Source organism: Chenopodium album, chromosome 1 (genome assembly GCF_948465745.1).
Source record: "Chenopodium album chromosome 1, dcCheAlbu1.1, whole genome shotgun sequence".
Lineage (NCBI taxonomy): Eukaryota > Viridiplantae > Streptophyta > Magnoliopsida > Caryophyllales > Amaranthaceae > Chenopodium > Chenopodium album.
The window spans coordinates 35,719,981-35,738,477 of record NC_137834.1 but is presented as its reverse complement, the minus strand read 5'-3'; the positions used below and the strand labels follow the sequence as shown (position 1 = coordinate 35,738,477).

General features: G+C 37.3%; 1 protein-coding gene across 3 annotated transcripts; it reads right to left on the bottom strand.

Moving 5' to 3' along the window:
* Positions 1-12,161: 12,161 nt before the first annotated feature.
* LOC145581392 (U3 small nucleolar ribonucleoprotein imp4-like) lies at positions 12,162-15,252 on the bottom strand. Of its 3 annotated transcripts, none has more exons than XM_081638428.1 (5): positions 15,196-15,252; positions 14,177-14,603; positions 13,805-13,948; positions 13,625-13,714; positions 12,162-13,169 (listed from the first exon to the last, which is right to left on the bottom strand). In XM_081638428.1, the coding sequence occupies exons 2-5, from the start codon at positions 14,186-14,188 to the stop codon at positions 12,966-12,968; spliced, it is 450 nt and encodes a 149-aa protein (XP_081494554.1). In that variant the 5' UTR covers positions 14,189-14,603; positions 15,196-15,252; the 3' UTR covers positions 12,162-12,965. The 3 variants fall into 3 exon arrangements, with proteins under 3 accessions (XP_081494554.1, XP_081494673.1, XP_081494608.1); XM_081638547.1 differs by having other exon boundaries at positions 12,162-13,154; XM_081638482.1 differs by lacking the exon at positions 15,196-15,252 and having other exon boundaries at positions 14,177-14,964.
* Between the last annotated feature and the right edge of the window lie 3,245 nt (positions 15,253-18,497).

Genomic DNA, 18,497 nt, shown 5'->3' with positions numbered 1-18,497 from the left:
GTAATGACACATGTGTTAGACTCAAATCAAAGTGATATGACATGACATGACATGACATGACTCGTGTGTGCATTGTAATGTGATCGTGCGACTTAAAAAATGCAAAAAAGCAAAAATTTTCCGTCATTTTTGTGGAGGGTACCGACTTTCTCCCGAAAAAGAAAGACGTGAAAAGGAATCGAAGTGTTTGAAGGTGCATGTTGAATGAGCTTAGTCAAATGTCATTTGATACTATATCTCAAGGTGCAAGGATTAATCCATCCTAGGCTATCTCAATGGTTGACTCAATGATGAAAGCATTTGGGTAACTTAGGCACGGAGTCTAGGCACTTCATACTTCGTGATGCGATGACAATTATGATTGATGAGCGATTTTGATAAGGCATGCTTCAGCGTTGTGATTAGATTCCATGACAAAGGGTTCCTAAGGGAAGTTATATTTGGTCATGCATCTGTACAGTGTGTGAAAGTGACGCTAAAGCTAGGCCGCAAGAGCTAAGTGTGTGGAAAGATATTATTTTTAGAAGAGTCAAATGATGGTGACTCTTAGGCTAGGTAAGCTAATGATATAAGGATCAAGCCCCCAAGTCTAGCTCTAAGTGAATAGGGATGAGCATTGGAGATCCCTTGATATGATCATGGTGTAAGTATGTGAATGTGAATATGAATGCATGTTTATTACGGCCGCACCTCGATGTTAGGTTGCCTACGTATCCGTTAGGAATCAGGCCGAACGTAGCTCTAGCCGAACCTCGCACTAGTGTGTATACCTCAAAAAAAGGTCTTTTTAAGGGTTGTAACGTGGTTAGGCTAAAGGTTATAGAAAAAAGGGATAAAGGCTCAAGACCCTAGATAAGCCCCCAAGGTGTGCAACCTTGGTTTTGAATCTTTGTATTTTTATGCTTGAGGTTTTCTACTCTTTTTTTAGCTCTTTCTTTTGTTTTAGCATCTATTTTATGTTTATAAGTGTGGACAATCCCGATCATGCGGTCTTTCACTCACTTGGCATTCATGTTTCTCAGGCACGGTACCGAGCACTCGATAAGAGACGCAATCTGAGACGTGTTCTTATCGAAGATATTTTCATATCAAAGACATTGGAACACTTGCCCTTTTGTACACTTTTATTTATTTTTTGATTTTGCTTATTTTTGCTATTTATTGAATTTCTGAAATCACTCAAGCTTTGTTCTTTGAAAATTGCATAAGTTACACACCATCCCATCCCAAGTTTAGATAGATGTAGGTTGAAAAAGAAAGGTCTATCGTTAGACGAGGCTCAAAGTGGTTTATGAAGAAAGGATTTGTAAATTAGAAAGGCGAAAGGAGATATGATGTGGCTACAAGGGGTGCCTCAAATCATTGGTATACCTTGTGCTTAATTCGACATGGATTTTTTTTTTTTTTTTTTGAAATGCAATGTGATGATCATATGCAAGGAAATAAACACTCATTTTGTTAAAGAAAATAAAGAATCTACAAAATTAATCTAAGGAAAGGAAAAGGTGCCTGTGCTAGACTTATTGGGGAAAGGAAAAAAATGAAAAAGAAATAGAAAAAAGAGGCCATGAAATCTTGTCATTGCAGCTCGCCTCTTGTCTTGTGTCATTCGCTTCATCATCACCCAATCTTCTCGCTAGCTAGAGGCAATGGGACCTTGTTTGCTTCTATGAGGTCTTGAATGAGATTTTGAAACTTGTAGCATTCATCAGTGTTATGACCGTTTCCTCGATGGTACTTGCAATAGGAATTTGGATTCCATCTCGAAGATCGATTTTCTGGTGTTGGATCCTCGGTAGGGCCAATAGGTTTGATTAATCCTTGATCATAGAGACGATCGAAAGCAGCATCGTAGGTCATTCCAATGGGTGTGAACTCTCGCCTGGGTTTCCTTTTAGATCCTTGATTATCTATGGCTAAGACACCATTATGGTCAAAGGTACTAACATTATTACTAGAGTGGGCGTTTTCTGAAGAAGAAGGATTGTCGTTCTTCTTTCCTTTCCAGCCACCGTGGTTACTATTGTTAGTAGCTTTTTGTTTTGCGAGGTCGTGTTCGATTTCAATTTCGATGTCATAAACGGCCTTGAAAGTATTCAAGTTGTGTTGATATTTTAAGTGCTTTGAATACTTTTCTTGGAGATTCTTGACAAACATCCTTACAGACTCCTTTTCGGTGGGGACCTCAATCATCTTGGTGGAAGTTTCTCTCCATTTATTAAAGAAAGAAGTAAAGCCTTCATTCTCTTTTTGTCTTAGCATCTCAAGTTGTCTATGGTCGGTTTCAACTTGGATATTGCACTTGTACCTATCAACGAAAGCGTTCACTATCGATTCCCAAGTAGAGGTTTTCTCCTTGTGAAGGGAGAAGAACCATTGTTGGCAAACGGTTTCAAGAGATAGTGGGAACAGAGAGGGGAAAATCTTCTTATTGATACCCTTAATGTTCATTATGGTTTCAAAAGCTCTTAGATGAAAATAAGGATTATCTGTTGCCTTGAATTTGGGGATGTCAGTGGCGTTGAACTTAAGTGGAAGAAGTTCCTTGTCCAGCGAGACCCCTTGTGAACTCATGCCCTGAAATTTATAGTCACTAGATAGCTTGCTCAAACTTTCTTGCATGAGGTTCATTTGTTGTTGCTTCACGGGATCATCGACCTTGAGCGCGAGAAGCTTCACTGTCTCAGTCACAGTAGCCAGTTGGTTCTTAAGATCATTGACTTCTTCTTGAGTTGCCATTATCTTCCTAGCTTTCCTCTTTTGACAAATCGGTTTATCAAAAAGCGAGACTTGAATAAAGAGGTTGTCCTTGATTAATAGCCCTTCTCTCCTTGACCAAGTACTGTGGAAAAGGAATTTGGGGATACTTATTGTTAATTATTTGACTCAAACTTTATTCAACATGCAATGGATGGGGGAAGTGAAGAAAGATGGAAGAATGTGAAGAAGATTTAGGTGGAGGGATGTGAATAATTAAGAATAGAATGTACCCCCTCAACTCAAATGACGGGAAAAAACGACTCATGCATGAACCTAAGACATGGTCATGGTGACATATACTCAAAGTATGTGCTAAGACTAGTGAGTGTAGGTGACATGTTGAGACTCGTGTCATGACCACGTGGCTAGACTATGTGACCAAGACTCGATTAATGACTTGACAAGGTGTTATTGACAGCGAAAATTAACCGAGTTAATTAGTAAACTGGTTAATTAGACCTTAGGTGATGACTCAACAAATAATCCGAACTGTCGGTCAAACGACAGGACTGGCGTCACACTGTGGAGGTTGGCGCCAAACAACATAGCTGTCGTCAGGCGCTACACACCATAGTGTGGCGCTACAGCTCAGACCTTGGCGCCAATAGTGGAGCTCCGGTCTGGGACTGTTTTCGGTGTTATTAGTCAACTGGGTATGCCTAAAGTCGTACTAGGTCAATTCCGATTGAAAAATTAGACTTTATTGACTCAAATTAAATAAATAATTAATTAATTAATTAGGCAAAGTTCTTTAAGTCATTAATTTATTTAATCTCAACACAAGTCAACAAACGGTTAAGAGAAACATATAATATATATGCACAACAAATAATGCACAATTAGTCAAGTAGGCACAATATGATGCAATGAGTTCGCAACCTAACCATGGCTCTAGTTCTCTAAAGTTCGGGATATGGTTTAGTCAAAGAGGGTCCATGGTTAATTGTCCGGATGCACCGCGTGGAAGCCTAACCGTGAAGGGTTGGCGCGAGTGGATGGGACACCGAGAGTTTTAGAAAAAACTCGCTTCCATGGTTTGGTGAATTCAACATCTCGGATGTACCCTTTGTTGCACGGAGCGTTCAATCGAGTAGATGGAGCATGAATTCCCAGAGGGTTATGTCCATATGTAGAACACATATGGGTTTCAGAAAAGTGAGAAAAAATTCAATCAGGAAGTAGGATCGAGCAAACAATACGAAAAACCGGTTGAAATTAGAACGCATATTTCTGGCTGGTATTGGGGGAAATTGGCGCCAGCTTTTAGCTGTAGCGCCTGGCGCCAATTCTGGCGTCTAGCGCTACGACTAAAATGCTGGCGCCAAGCTCTGGCCCCTGACGCTACTTCCCACATGCCTCAGCAGCAATCTGTGCTCGATAAAATCTTCCAGTTTCGCGCGGTGTTATTTCAGTCCTAGTTGTGAAAGACATTCCTCAAATTTCCTACGTGTAAAATCCTATGTTTTTGACTCATTACGGATGGTCTTTCCAATGAGATCCTTTTTATGCATATGACGATAATGTTAATCAAAATTACGCACATGAAATACTTAAAACTTTTCGAGTCTCATCCACTCATTCTAAATCATTACCGAAACAAATTCAGGAATTAAAATAGAAATCCTCCCCAGTGGAGTCGCCAAAAACTGTAGGGAATAATTTCAAGCCTTTAATCCCACTAGCTCGAACCCCACTGTGATCATACACTAAAGTACGGTGGCGTCCAAAAGGGAAGAAGATAGAGCAAAAGAGTCGCCAACAAGTTTTTAAGGAACTTGTAAACCGTTCACGAGGTGAAGGTTACACCCCATAACGATCCAAGAGATCGTCAACTCCATAAGGTCATGAACCAAATAAGGGTTCAGGGATGAAGGTACAAATCCAACCTAAAAGAGATTGAACCTGCCCTAATAATAAGCCTCTACTTTATTCTGCTCGTATTCATGTGCGCTTTCTAATTAACATGCAATCAATAGGATTAACCCTAAACCTGTTTAATATATGTTGGTTGAATTTAATGCACATATAAATCTATTATTGGTGATCACTTGAATTATAATCAAATTAACCCTAAACAAGATTATTAATTATCTTATTAAGCGTGATTACAAGTACCAAATTCCCTTTAAACATGCATAAAAAGGCGTGATCAAGCAATAAAGAATAAATAATCAAGCAACATAATAATAACCATGAATAATAATCATAACTAAAATTATAATCATCATTAAAATAATAATAATAATAATATTCATAATCATTCCAACAATTATAATCATGATCATGTTAATATTAAAGCATAATAATAGCAAGATCCGAGGCATGATACTAACAAGATTAATACCAAACCCTAGCATGTCACTAAGCAATAAAAATCAAATCTTTAGCCCTAACATGATACTAACATGAATTAATATTAGAAAGAACATAGGAAGCATCACAACAATCATATTTAATATTAAAATTACCCTAGACATGATACTAGGAATCATAACAACAATCTAAACATGATGTCTACATCATAATATTGATTAATCAATTAAAGTACTTACTTTGATGCCTCGTACCTCTTTCTAATAACAAAATACACACGTTAGTAACTTCAAGGGAAATAATAAATCAAACAATTAAATTAAATAATTGAATTAGAGATTTGGGACCAAACCCTCAGAAATTAAAACCTTTCACGTCTAGGGCGAAGGCAACTTCGAATATGGCTAGGTGTTTCTAGATCTTGCGAATGCGGAATTTTGTATGAAAAAGCAAGAAAGAATTGAAGAAAGAAAAGAATGCTAAAGAATTAATGTTTGTTGAAAATTGATGAATGAGAGATGTAGATGATGAATGATTGTAGATGAATGAATTGTGAATTAAGAGAGTTGGTGAATTGGTCCATAAAAACGGAGTTTTTGATACGATATTTATAGAGAAAATCAACCAAAAAAAGATAATTTAACAAAACAGAGTCTGACGATCGCAAAACAGGATTGGCGCCAAGCCTGGTTCCAGGCGCCAAGGCCTGGGGCTGGACGCCAGTCTTGATTTTAACGCGTTTTCGAAAATCCGATAAGTTTGTCGTACTGGAGGATAAAATAATATAATTCCTTCGAAAATGCTATTTGACCTTGATTAAAACTCTAAAAAGTCAACAAAGTCAACTTATCAATGCTAATTGAATTAGGAATGAAAAGAACCTTCTAGAAGATTCTAGAAGACCAAAACCATTCCTAATTGCATTAGGAATGATAAATCATATTAGGCCCTCCCCTAGATCATTGGGCCGTACATAAAGCTCAAACCGGGCCCAGTTTAGTAAATTGGCCATAACTTCCTCAATATTCATCGGAATTGGGCCTATAATATATCGTTGGAAAGGTCTTTGCAAGCCCCATCCAACTACACCACTATTGGACCCATATCATGGACCAACCAAAATGGATTGGCTGTTTTCTTAAAATAAAGTTTTCCAAAATAGGGAGAAATGAAAAGAAATAAAACTTTCCGCTACACTAGACCTTTCCACACTTCGTTTCATTCGATTATGATTCGACGTGAAAGGTACTCATCACCGGGTTTGGTTTTGGGGAGACACAAATGGGTGTCTACAGCTGGGCAAGGTGCAGGGAGGCAGATCGAGATGTTGGGGTAAGAAGGTTAGACCCGAAGAGGGGAGGAAGACCTGGAAGGTTCGACCAGTATACCCCGCTCACTCACTCGAGATCCCACATCTTCAGCGTGAACAAAGTTGATGACAAGTGACAGAGACCTCCGAGGATGGTTAATAGGAATCGTGATCCCAGCTAGTGGTGTGACTTCCATAGGGATCATGGCCACACGACTAATGAATGCACACACCTGAAAGATAACAAAGAAGATCTAGTTAGGAGGGGGTACCTGAACGAGTTCAAACAGTAGGCTAATCTATCCAAAAGAAGAGTAGAGGGCAGAATAGGCCGTGACCGCAGAGGAGGTCACAGAGGTCCCGTCGAGGATAGAGACAAAGACAGCAAGCCAAAAGGTAGGGTGTATGTGATCAGTAGAGGACCAGTACATGGGGGAACAATGAATAAGGCGCGGGAAGACCTGCGGGCAATGATACACCAGATGAACTATAAAGAGAAGCACAGGTGGCCACTTCTTCCCCCACAGTCACGAGCTACATTTGATGAGTATGACCAGAAGGGCATAATCTATCCTCATGATGATCCTCTAGAAGTAACGATGAGAATCGCAAACTAGGAGGTAGACCAAATATTGATAGATGGAGGCAGCTCAGCCAACATCATATATATCAGCGCGTTCAAAGAGCTGAAGTTAGACAGAAAAGACCTAAAAAGGGTGAGTTATGAAGTCACCGGGTTTAATGGGTCTGGACTGACCCCGAAGGGTTTAATCAAGCTCTCAGTCCGAGTAGGAGAAAGGGCGGAGTGGTTTCCACCTATCATCTAGTCATGGCTTACACAACGAATGAAAGGAGGTCAGCAAAGCTCAGTGGAAGCCAGAAAACAGCTCAACACTGTTACATAACTTCCCTAAAGCATCCTGCTAGGACATGACATCAGCCAATCTCAGAGCAAAGGTCCATTAAACAGGCTGAGAAAAAGTCAAGAAAAAGGAAGCGCGAAGAATATCATAGGAAGAAGGATAAACAGAAGCTAGCGATGGAAAATTTTAAGCCCGCAAAGGAAGAGATAGCTAGACCACTTCCCAGCGGGGAGCATGTTACAATCGAGCTCACAGAAGGTCATCCTTCAAGAACAGTAAAAATCGGAAAGGACATTGATCCTAGAGTGGGGGTGCACCTCATAGAATTGATGAAGAAGAACAAGGACATCTTCGCATTCTCAGCAAATGAGATGCCCGGAATTGACCCTGCAATCATGGTCCACAAGATGAATGTGAAGGAAGATGTTAAGCCAGTCACGCAGAAGAAACGAAGCTTCTCCATGGAGAAAAATTAGGGAATCCAGGAAGAAGTCGAAAAACTCTTGGAAGCTGGATTCATTGAGCCCTGCGATTATCCCGGAGTGGTGATAGGACGTCGTCGAGCCTACCAAAGATAAAAACTTGACTTGGTCTCTCGAATGGGTAGAAAGGGCAAGTAAGGGTTGATCCCGCAAGGACTAAGGGTAGCACTAACAAATATTGATTTGTGATAAGCTAAGCCAAGTCTTTTTGGGTTTAGAGTTATATAAAAAAAACGACAAACAATAATAAAAAGGATCTTGGGAAAGTATCCACCAATTAAGTCATTCAAAAAATACAATTTAACACACATAACATAACAATTTCGAGATAAATTAGGGGAAGTCATCTAAGGCACCCAACTACTCTCTCAAGCTAAAGAGATTAGTTGAATAAAGAATACAACCTACTCTTGTGGTTACAAAGCATAAATCAAGTGTTAAAGTATAATCACGATGACATAAACATTCCCTTGACTTGAAATTCCTATTCTGATGGCATTTCAAGTCAATTAAGCATAAGGGAACTAACTCAAGTTCATCTCTCGATCCTTCGTTGAGAAAGCTTAGATAAATAGCTCTAGCAATATAATAGCCACTTACAAGAACTAACAATGAAACCACTTAAGATCAACTAATTAAAATCCCACATTAGCTAAATCAACACATGCAAACAAGTATTTGTGAATTCATCAATGGTTTCAACCATCCCAAGTAAAAGAACTACTCACAAATCATTATAAATTTCAAAACTAAAGTAGTTAACTACTAAGAACATGAATCCAAACACTAATTTAACATAAACAAGTAATAAAACTAGAAAAGATATAAAAATAAGTAATTAAAGCAACAAAATAGGAGAGAGAATAAGAAATTCTCATTGATATTGCAAGAAATAATCAAATCTTCAAGTCTCCTTCCTTTAATTCTTCATATTCCAAGCTTTCAACAAGTTTTTTCTACTTTCTCTCTCTTAAAAATGAGAGTTTCTCTCTCTAAAAACCCTAACCTAAGCTAAAACTACACTAAGAAGATCTCCCCCCTTGAAAAATGAAGCCAAAGGGGTATTATATAACCCCCAAGTAAAAGGACGGAGAACACGAGGAAACGACCCGTCTACAGGTCGGCATGGACGTGCCAAAGGTTGCACGGACGTCCAGACCTGTTAAAATACGAGCAATAGAAAACTGCTTGACCTTGCACGGACGTGCTTCATTTGGCACAAACGTGCAGGGACTTGCACGGATGTGCCACTTATTGGCACGGACGTGCATCCCTTTTCAGGCGAAACAACTTTTTTTTCAGAAGGTCATAACTTCTTCGTCACTCATCGAAATAAGGCATGTGACCTGTCGTTGGAAAGCTCTTGAGATGAACTTTAATATCCAATTTTAATCACTTGAAAATGTTGAGTTGAAAAAAAGTTATGGTCAGTTGAACTGACTCTTGTGCAAACAACCCTTCAAGGCTTTTCAAAAACTTTTCATTTCTCTTTAAGGCACTCATCCTTCTTCTTTCATTGCTCTATTAACCAAGCTTGCCCTTCTCCTTGTTCACTCATGATTGATCACATCCATATATAGTGCTAAAAAAAGCTACATTACATCAAAAACACAAACAACCTGTGAAGCATGGATGGTACAAAATTTATATAAAAATAGGATAAATAATGAACTTTGATGTCGAATAATCACGAAAAAAGTTTCAAAAGTACCCTTAAATCATACTAAATAACAAGTTATCAAATCCCCCCAAGCTAAGCTTTTGCTAGTTCTCGAGCAAAACAAATATGTCAAATCAAGAAGGAATATAACTTGCTAATGATCAAACCAAGGACGAGTTTTTATCTCGTGAGGGTTTCCATTGAGCTTAACCCACAACTCACACAAACCACAAAGCATCATAAAAAATCATGCATACAATTTCAATTTTTTTGTTTCGCCCAAGTCAATTCATCGAGATATGAGACAAAAGCAAGACAAGTGAGCAACTTTCAAGAATTACCAATCATACAAATGTACACAAAAGTTGGGGGTAAAGAGGAAAACTAAGCAAGGTTGCACTAGGAAACTTCTTTAGACCTTTTACTAGTTCATTAGAGCACATCTATATATTACAAAGTTGCAACAAGCCCTCTTTCGGTTATAAAATCTCAAAATGCAAGTCCACCTCCCAAAATGCACTCCCAAACCCCTTTAACTACACTCTAACTCGGAAATGTACACAAGAAAAATCAAAATAGACAATGTGTGGGAGGCGTCCACAAGTTGACCTCTAAGTAAGAAAAATTGAAATTTTTTAGAATTTTGGAGGAGTTTTTTTTATCTCCCTTTCTTTTTCTATATTTTTTTTTTCTTTTGGTTTCTCTTTTTTTTTTTTTTTTTTTTTTTTTTTTTTTTTTTTTTTTTTGCTTCAACATTCATTGCCCTCGCCTCTTTTAATTGTGAGCGGCTCTTTCTTTATTTAAAACATGTGGCTTATTGTGCCACTTATTACACATGATACAAGTAGAACCAATTCCCTAACAGAGTTTCATTTTGGGATGGAAAAAGGGGCACATTAAGGGCACAAGGGACCGCAAATTAATTCAAACATATCATACTTGAGAAAATTAGACAATATCTTATACTAGGCGTGCAATTGAGCATTCATTCGCTTTCATTCCATATACACTAATGCAATCAAGATTAACAAGCCTCTAAATGACCCCAACTCTAGCATACACCCTTCTAAAGAACTATTACTTATCACTCAAGAGTCAAGCAAGCAAAGCATATAAGCATCGTCATTTGAGTCTCATCTTTGGGCATTTTTTTTCAATTTTTAAAGTTGTTATAAGGAAATAAGAAAATGAAAAGAAAAGGCATGAATATCCAAATGTACAACTATGAACAAATTCAAGCATCAAACTAACAATTAACCCCCCTTCATGAAAGCGTGAAGCTACCTTCCCCCCAAGCTTAGACAAAGCATTGTCCTCAATGCTTTGAAGAGATAAACAAGGGGGAGGAGGGAAGGGAACACAATCAATCTCAACAATTACATCTAATCCAACATCCATAACTACAACGAAAAATCACAGCATACAATAAAATCTAGCCCGAAACCCAACTGTTTAACAAGCAACCAAAGAATGAGAAAAATAATTTTAAAATCATTAGCTTGAGAAGGGATGAAGAGAGAAAGAGATATTACACAATTTGATGTAAGTTTCTTCATAAATTCTTCAAAACTTGGTAGAGTACGTTGTGTCTTTCCAATGTAGCAAAAACTCCAAAATTCTTGTGAATTAAAGACTATGAGATGTAATTTGGAGTGGAGAGATCATGGAAAGTACCTAATTGAGAATCATTTCATAAAACTCGTTAGTTCAAATCATCATACAATTAAAATCCATACACATCATTATTCAAAAATAAACAAATAAAAAAAAGGGAAGAAAATTTGTCTTTCTTTTCGGTCTTTGGCTAGACCTTAGCTAGTAAGTAATTTGACAAACTCCTAAGGAGCTAATAATATGCACTTGAGCACATTTCATAAATTAAAACCATAAAAGTAAGAAGAAAATTCAATAAGAAGAAGAAAATGATATACATTAATTTACAAAGCTTCCTAAAATAAAAATAAAAAGATCTAAAAAAAGGTCCTAAATTGAAAAGAAGAAGGAAAAATAAAAGTATAACTATCAACAAAACACTTTGGAGATTCATTTGGTAAATCAAAAACTATATTTACATCAAATTCACCAAATTGAGCGTCATTGGTTGGAAAATGGTCATGCAAGTCATAGAATAAAGTACAAAGAGGCTCATGTAGTGAAGTGAACTTAGGAAGAGGAGAGGGGTAAAGGTTTAGAAATGAGACAATAATATCAAGAGGTTTTGAGAAAGGGATATGAGGCTCAAAAAATGATGTTCAATTGGTAAAGACTCAACAAATACCTCACTCTCAACTCTATGATCCTCAAAAGAGGGCTTTTCCTCCACTTCATACCTTTTATCATTACTTTCCCAAAACTCATCATGAATACACTAGTAGAAAATTGCAATTCCCCACCGGTTCAAAACCCCCCTATTCCATCGGTTTTGAACCGCTGACCATTTGGGGGGTGGCAAACTAGCAATACTCCCTTGAAAAGCCACCGGTTCAAAACTGGTGGCAAAAACAAGTATTGACACCAGTTTTTTAAAAGGGGTTATTGGCACCGGAACCTGTTCAGAACTGGTGCCTTTAATGGCAAAAAAAAAAAAAAAAAAAAAGGGGTCATTGGCACCGGTTCCTGTTCAGAACCGGTGCCTTTAATGGCAAAAAAATTCAAAAAAAGGGGTTATTGGCACCGGTTCCTGTTCAGAACCGATGCCTTTAATTGCCAAAAAAAATATTTTTTTTTCCATTTTTTCAATTAAATTGATATATAAACACTAACATATATAAAAACTTACACATTTTTATAAAAAAAATGCTGTAATATTACAATTTTTGTCCAAAAAAATAAAAAAAAATACGAGGTTACAAACAAAGAGGCTGCACAGCAGCAGAACAGGAGCACATAAGCAGCAGCACAGTAACTCAGAAGCAGCAGCACGGCAACACAAACGCAGCAGCTAAGGATTGCAATAATGAAGACATTTGTAGCGCTCGATATATGATCAGAAATACATGTTCATGCCTTCACATAACTACCTGCAATCTAAAAAAAAATAATTGAGAAACGATCTTAAATCAGAGCAGACAAAAAAATACATGTTCAGCTCAGATATTGTAGTTTTAGAGAAACATACACTAATATTACATACTCAATTCACCACAAAAAAGTTGTATTTTTGCATAGACCCAAATAAATCATACTCAAATTACACAGGCCAGCAAATGGGACATAACTCGAAGAACAAAGAGGGAAAAGAGAATAAGAGAAACCCGTACCTTGCCACACTGGTCATGTTAACAAGGTATCACAGTGTGCAGAAGGCATAGTAGAGTTCTAATTACCACAATCACATAGCTCGAAGAAATTCATTCACTCTAAACATATAAATAGCATAAACAATAATCAAAGCACAATCAAACTAGAAAAATTAAAATAAGTGATTAAAGAGTACTTCCCTTGAAAAGGTTGGACAATTGATGGTGAGCACCCCCATAAATAATAGTAGCATAGAGCAGATTAGAAGCAGCGAGAGGAGAACAGCAGTGGCGTAGAGCATAGCCGCAGCGTTAGGAGCATAGAAGCAGTAGCGTAGACTAGAACAACAGCACGACTACAGGAGCATAGAATAGCAGCAGCATCAGGAGCATAGAAGTAGTAGCGTAGACTAGAACAACGGCAGGACTGCAGGAGCATAGAAGCATGCAGCAGCAGCCGCCTTGCGAGGCAGCAGCAGCCTTGCAAGGCAGCAGCTGCAACCTTGCAAGGAAGTTCTGCAATTCAAACTTGAACAATGGAACCTGTGATTAAGGTGATGATGATCGTTGATTCAAATAAAATAAAATACATCTTACAAAAAAAAATCAAGATACATAAATCTGGTAAACTGACTAACTAATTCTATCAAAGCCTGAATCAATTAGCATGAAGATGTTCCCTTGCTCTCTCTGTTCTCCTCCCCATCCCCCTTCCCCCCAATCTTGCATCCTCTACAGGTCAAAATTATAGTTAAGCTTATTATTTCCCCTTACCAAAACAAACCTATTCAACTGGAAAGCTATAAAGAGTACTGACAGAGATTAATTGTCTAATATTCTAGATAACACTATCAAGAAACCTCCCAATCAGTAGAATAACTAAGCCACACTCCTTTGTTATGGCCCCTCACTTCGACATCCTCACAAGACATCTTATAGTCTCTGCTATGATGAATCAATCAAAGATAAAGCCTGAAATTAAAAAACTTATTTCATACCTTGGTGGTGAAATTATTAAGAATAAGACGTGGATTAGCCCCTGGCATTGTTCCAATTGAATTCTTGTCTTTGATGTCATGTCTGGTAACCTGCAGGTAATATGATAAGGATCTTCCTTCATGCCACAGGTGTAAACTGTGTAAGGGCCTCAAGTACAAAACTAACAGCGGAGTACTTACCACATTGTGTAATCCAAAATATGCAGTAGGACCAAAACGAGAATGACAAGCAATTAGCCCATCAGCCACACCACAGTGCTCATGAACCAATATAAGATCAGTAAACTCTCGTGCGCGGCAAGATTCAGTTATATCATTTATAATCTGCAGCCATAATAAAAATGCGAAGGCAAACGTTAATAAAAAACCAAAGGCTAACGTAAATTAAAAAACTTACAAACAAAACCTTGAGTAAATCTTAAGATACCATTCCCAAACAATAGTTGTCAACTAATGCACTCAGAAGCAAAGCAATGAAAGAACGAAATAGAAAATAGACTGAAGCAGGACAAGTGAATTTTTGAAGCTTATAAGGTGCATAAATTACATTACCAATATCTTCATTAATCAAGAGAAAGCCACTTGTTTCTCACAGTTTTTCTTCATAATTATAGGTCCCAAAAATATGTAGTATAAAGCTCGAACCTAGAATTAGCTATACTCTGTACATTGTATACAGATCATAAGGGCTCAATGTAACAGTAGCGTAGACCAGAACAGCGGCAGGAGCATAGTAGCTTGCATCAGCAGTGTTGCGAGGCAGCGGCTGCAGCAGCTGCGGCAGCCTTGCGAAACAGCGGTAGCGGCTGCAGCAGTCTTCCTGTGACATCTCATGAGTCAGCTACAACTTAGCATTAAACAGCTGGATTCTCGATATAGGCTGCGCCTCCGGATCTCACTCAAACGGTGCATATACATGGAGATACTTTGACAGTTACACTACATTACATTGTTGTACCAAAATCCCCATCGCAGGAACCTGCAAATACATATATATTAGAGACACTTTTATCCTCCCATATGATTATTATGCAATAAAGAAATTTGCACAATGCACATATTTAATGCAGACCTTATTCTACTGTCTTACAGCCCAAGCCGTCACGACACCCAATTACTCAAACCCGGAACATCCTCAATTTTTTAAATCTTTTTTCTTTTCTTTTCTTTTCTTTTATCTGCAATTACTTATAAGAGGGATTAAGTGTTATTGAACACATTCAAATCTTATTATAGATAGACCACTTTTATTGTGCTTCTAAGCAAGAAAATTTAATACCTTACAAGTTACAACAAAGAGAAGACATTATATGTTAAAAGATAAAGAACAAGAAGGTGAATGAAACAATTGCAAAGAGACAACAAGACTACGAGCTGTAAAACCCAGTTAATAAATCCTTAACAAACAAAATATGATAGCAGATAATGCAATAGGAAAGATTGATAAATTGCAAGGGAAGGCCGCCAAAATATTATAAACAGACAAAATATGATAGCAGATGATGCAATAGAAAACCCTAATTTGAATCTGAAATTTACAGAAAATAGAGAGATTGAGAGAGGAGAAATACCTTGGTAGACTCGAGAACAACATGTTCACCATTTTTGGGAGTGGATTCCAAGCAAGCTACAAATTAGGAAAAGAATAATAATAAAAAAATCAATTACACTCAATAAGGAAATGAGGTAAAATAGGAAGCATACATGGTCAAAGATATCAAAGAATAATAATTAATGATTTAATTAGTCCAATTAAGAAGTCAATAATTAATCAAAGATCTTATGAAGACTATGGAATCAATCAAATAAAGCTAAATCGGGAAATGAATAACTTGATTGATGGAATATATTATCCGCGCAGTGGTCCCTGCTGAGTACGGACAGTACGGACTCAGGTGCACCTTTCTGAGTAAGTCGATTGCCTTACTGAGCCTTTTTGAGTAAGGCAGCTTCACTTTAAAGTTCGGACCATTTGAAGACACGAAATGAATGCTTGGGCAACAAGCACAATCAAGTCCCATGATTGAAGGAGCAAATCAAGGAAATATCAATCACTAAGTCAACATTTCCTAAGATAAGAAGATTCCAATCAATATTGTCATCATTACCATAATAGCGAGAATTTTTCAATATTTACCTTTATTAGACTTATAAATCATTATAAATAGGATGCTCATTATAATAGAAGAGGACACACATTCATACATTGTCTAATACAATTTACTACAATTTTATATTAAAATCTCTGATTTATGTCGTCCTTTCTGACACCAGTTCGTCCTTACTCAGAAATGCCTCTCTTATCTTGATCTTTTATTATAGTTCTATTATTTTATTGATCTTAACTAATTCATTTGGAGGTTGTGTTTATTTTCTTTTGGAAGATTTGATTACTAAAACCCCATAAAACCTGTAACAAATTCCTAGAAACCCTTTTCTAAGATTTGTCCTAAACAATTTGGCGCCCACCGTGGGGCTTGTAGTAAAAAATTTGCTAAAACCTTTAAACACAAAGCCTAAATCCAAGCCATGTCCGGAAACCAAGGATGGATTACCATGGCCGACATCCATGAGGAAATGAGTTCCTTGAGGAATACCCTAGACTCACATAAAATCCAAATAGAAACATTGTTAGAAGGAAAAATCCAAACAAAAGCCAAACTAACCCAACTAACTCTTGAGAACGAATCCTTGAGGAATCAAGTTCACTTAATGGCAGCAGCAAATGTCAATTCGAGACATGAAAACGAAGAAATTTTCAGATCTCGAGATCGTACCCCGCCTCGCGCTTTGTTTCATCAAAAAGTTAGGGAATCACAGTCCGTTCTGAGTAGGGAGGAGTCAGTTTTGAAAAAGATAGTAGATTTTCATGTCAAGCAAGTAGAAGAAAAGATCAACAAGATCCCCGGTGTTCCTCGGCCAATCAAGGAAGAAGCTGACAACAGTTATGCTGACTCACCTTTTATCGAATCCATTGAGCTAGTGGAAATTCCAAAGCGGTTTGTCATTCCAGACATGCCAACATACGATGGTACCGGAAATCCCGATGAACATGTTGCGCTCTACAAACAAAAGATGATGACGAGCTTTGTAACACAAAATATTCGAGAGGCGATCATGTGCAAAAGTTTTGGAGCCACTTTATCAGGTCCGGCCCTTACTTGGTTTATTAATTTACCTAATTATTCTATTAGATCTTTTGCAGAAATGATCAACATGTTCAAAGTAGAATTTGCAACTAGTCGCCCACTTGAGAAACAACCAAGCGATCTATACCACATTAGACAACGAAGTGATGAAACACTCCGAAGTTATTTGAATCGCTTTAACAAGGAGAAAGTAAAGATCTACAAGTATGACATCCCCACAGCAATTGAAGCATTCCGTCAAGGCCTTTTTAAAGAAAATGGGCTCTACAAGGAACTAACCAAGTACCCTAGTGCAACATTCGAAGATGTGCAAGCTAAAGCTATGGCCCAAGTGCGATTTGAGGAGGACAAATATGAACGAATTGTTACAAACTGAGTTGGTCTAATTACATTCGGAGAATTGCAAGCATTACTCGTTTCAAGTAACATTTTACCTACTTTTTCCTTACTTTCTTTTAATGCATGTTTAGCTTGGTTATTTTTATATACTCTAGATCCTCATCATGTCATTGGGGGCTTTAGATGTTCCTCTTTATTTTGGTTGCATTTCTGACTTCCGAACTCGGCTCGGAAGCAAATAAATTTCTATGTCCTTTTTGAATTTCAAACACAGTTCTTCCGTCCATACTCAGTACGGAACAAAAGTAAATTTATTTCTTTGTCCTTTTTGAATTCCGAACTCGGTTCTTCTGTCCATATTCAGTACGGAACAGAAGTAAATTTATTTCTTTGTCCTTTTTGAATTTCGAACGCAGTTCTTCCATCCATACTCAGTACAGAACATAAGTAAATTTATTTCTATGTCCTTTTTGAATTCCGAACTCAGTTCTTCTGTCCATATTCAGTACGGAACAGAAGTAAATTTATTTCTTTGTCCTTTTTGAATTCCGAACTCAGTTCTTCTGTCCATATTCAGTACGGAACAGAAGTAAATTTATTTCTTTGTCTTTTTTGAATTTCGAACTCAGTCCTTTCGTCCATACTCAGTCCGGAACCGAATAAAATTGATTTGTCTTTTTGAAATTTAAACACAATTCTCTTATCCGTACTCAGTTAGGGACCATACCGAACCAAATCAGTTTGTCTTTTCAGACTTTTAAACTTAGTTTCTACATCCGAACTCAGTTTGGTATAGAAATGAATCAATTTGTCTTTGTTTATACTTACTCTTGAAATTATTCACCTTTTGAAGGTTAAAATTATTATGCTTTGTTGATTTACGACCTTTTATCGAATTCTTTTTCAAAGTGGTTGTAAAAAGTAGGTGAAGACACTAATTTATTCACATGCCTTTTTGAGTTCCAATATGTTAATCAGGTTTCAAACAACTAAACTGAGTACGGACATCTCAGCAAATCTGACCGGTCAGTACCGAAAGATACAACTGAAATACATACTGTAATACAACTGAAATACATACTGTAATACAACTGAAATACACATGGTAATACAACTGAAATACATACATATGAGATACATACAATGATACAATACATATACGAAATACAAGGGATACACATACATTATTTACAAACGGTACATTCGCAAAATCTCTACACAACATAGTATACATACATCTGCAAAACCGGAAGCGGCATAGCGTAAGACACGATGTTCGTAAAACTCACAATGAAAACATTGGGGGATATAACATTTCCTAAGATAAGAAGATTCCAATCAATATTGTCATCATTACCATAATAGCGAGGATTTTTCAATATTTA

Coding starts and splice junctions, on each gene's coding strand:
- LOC145581392 (XM_081638428.1), bottom strand. Junction 13,715..13,804: donor ATTTTGGATTACACAATGTG/GTAAGTACTCCG, acceptor TATTACCTGCAG/GTTACCAGACATGACATCAA. Junction 13,170..13,624: donor TTAATAATTTCACCACCAAG/GTATGAAATAAG, acceptor CCTTAATCACAG/GTTCCATTGTTCAAGTTTGA.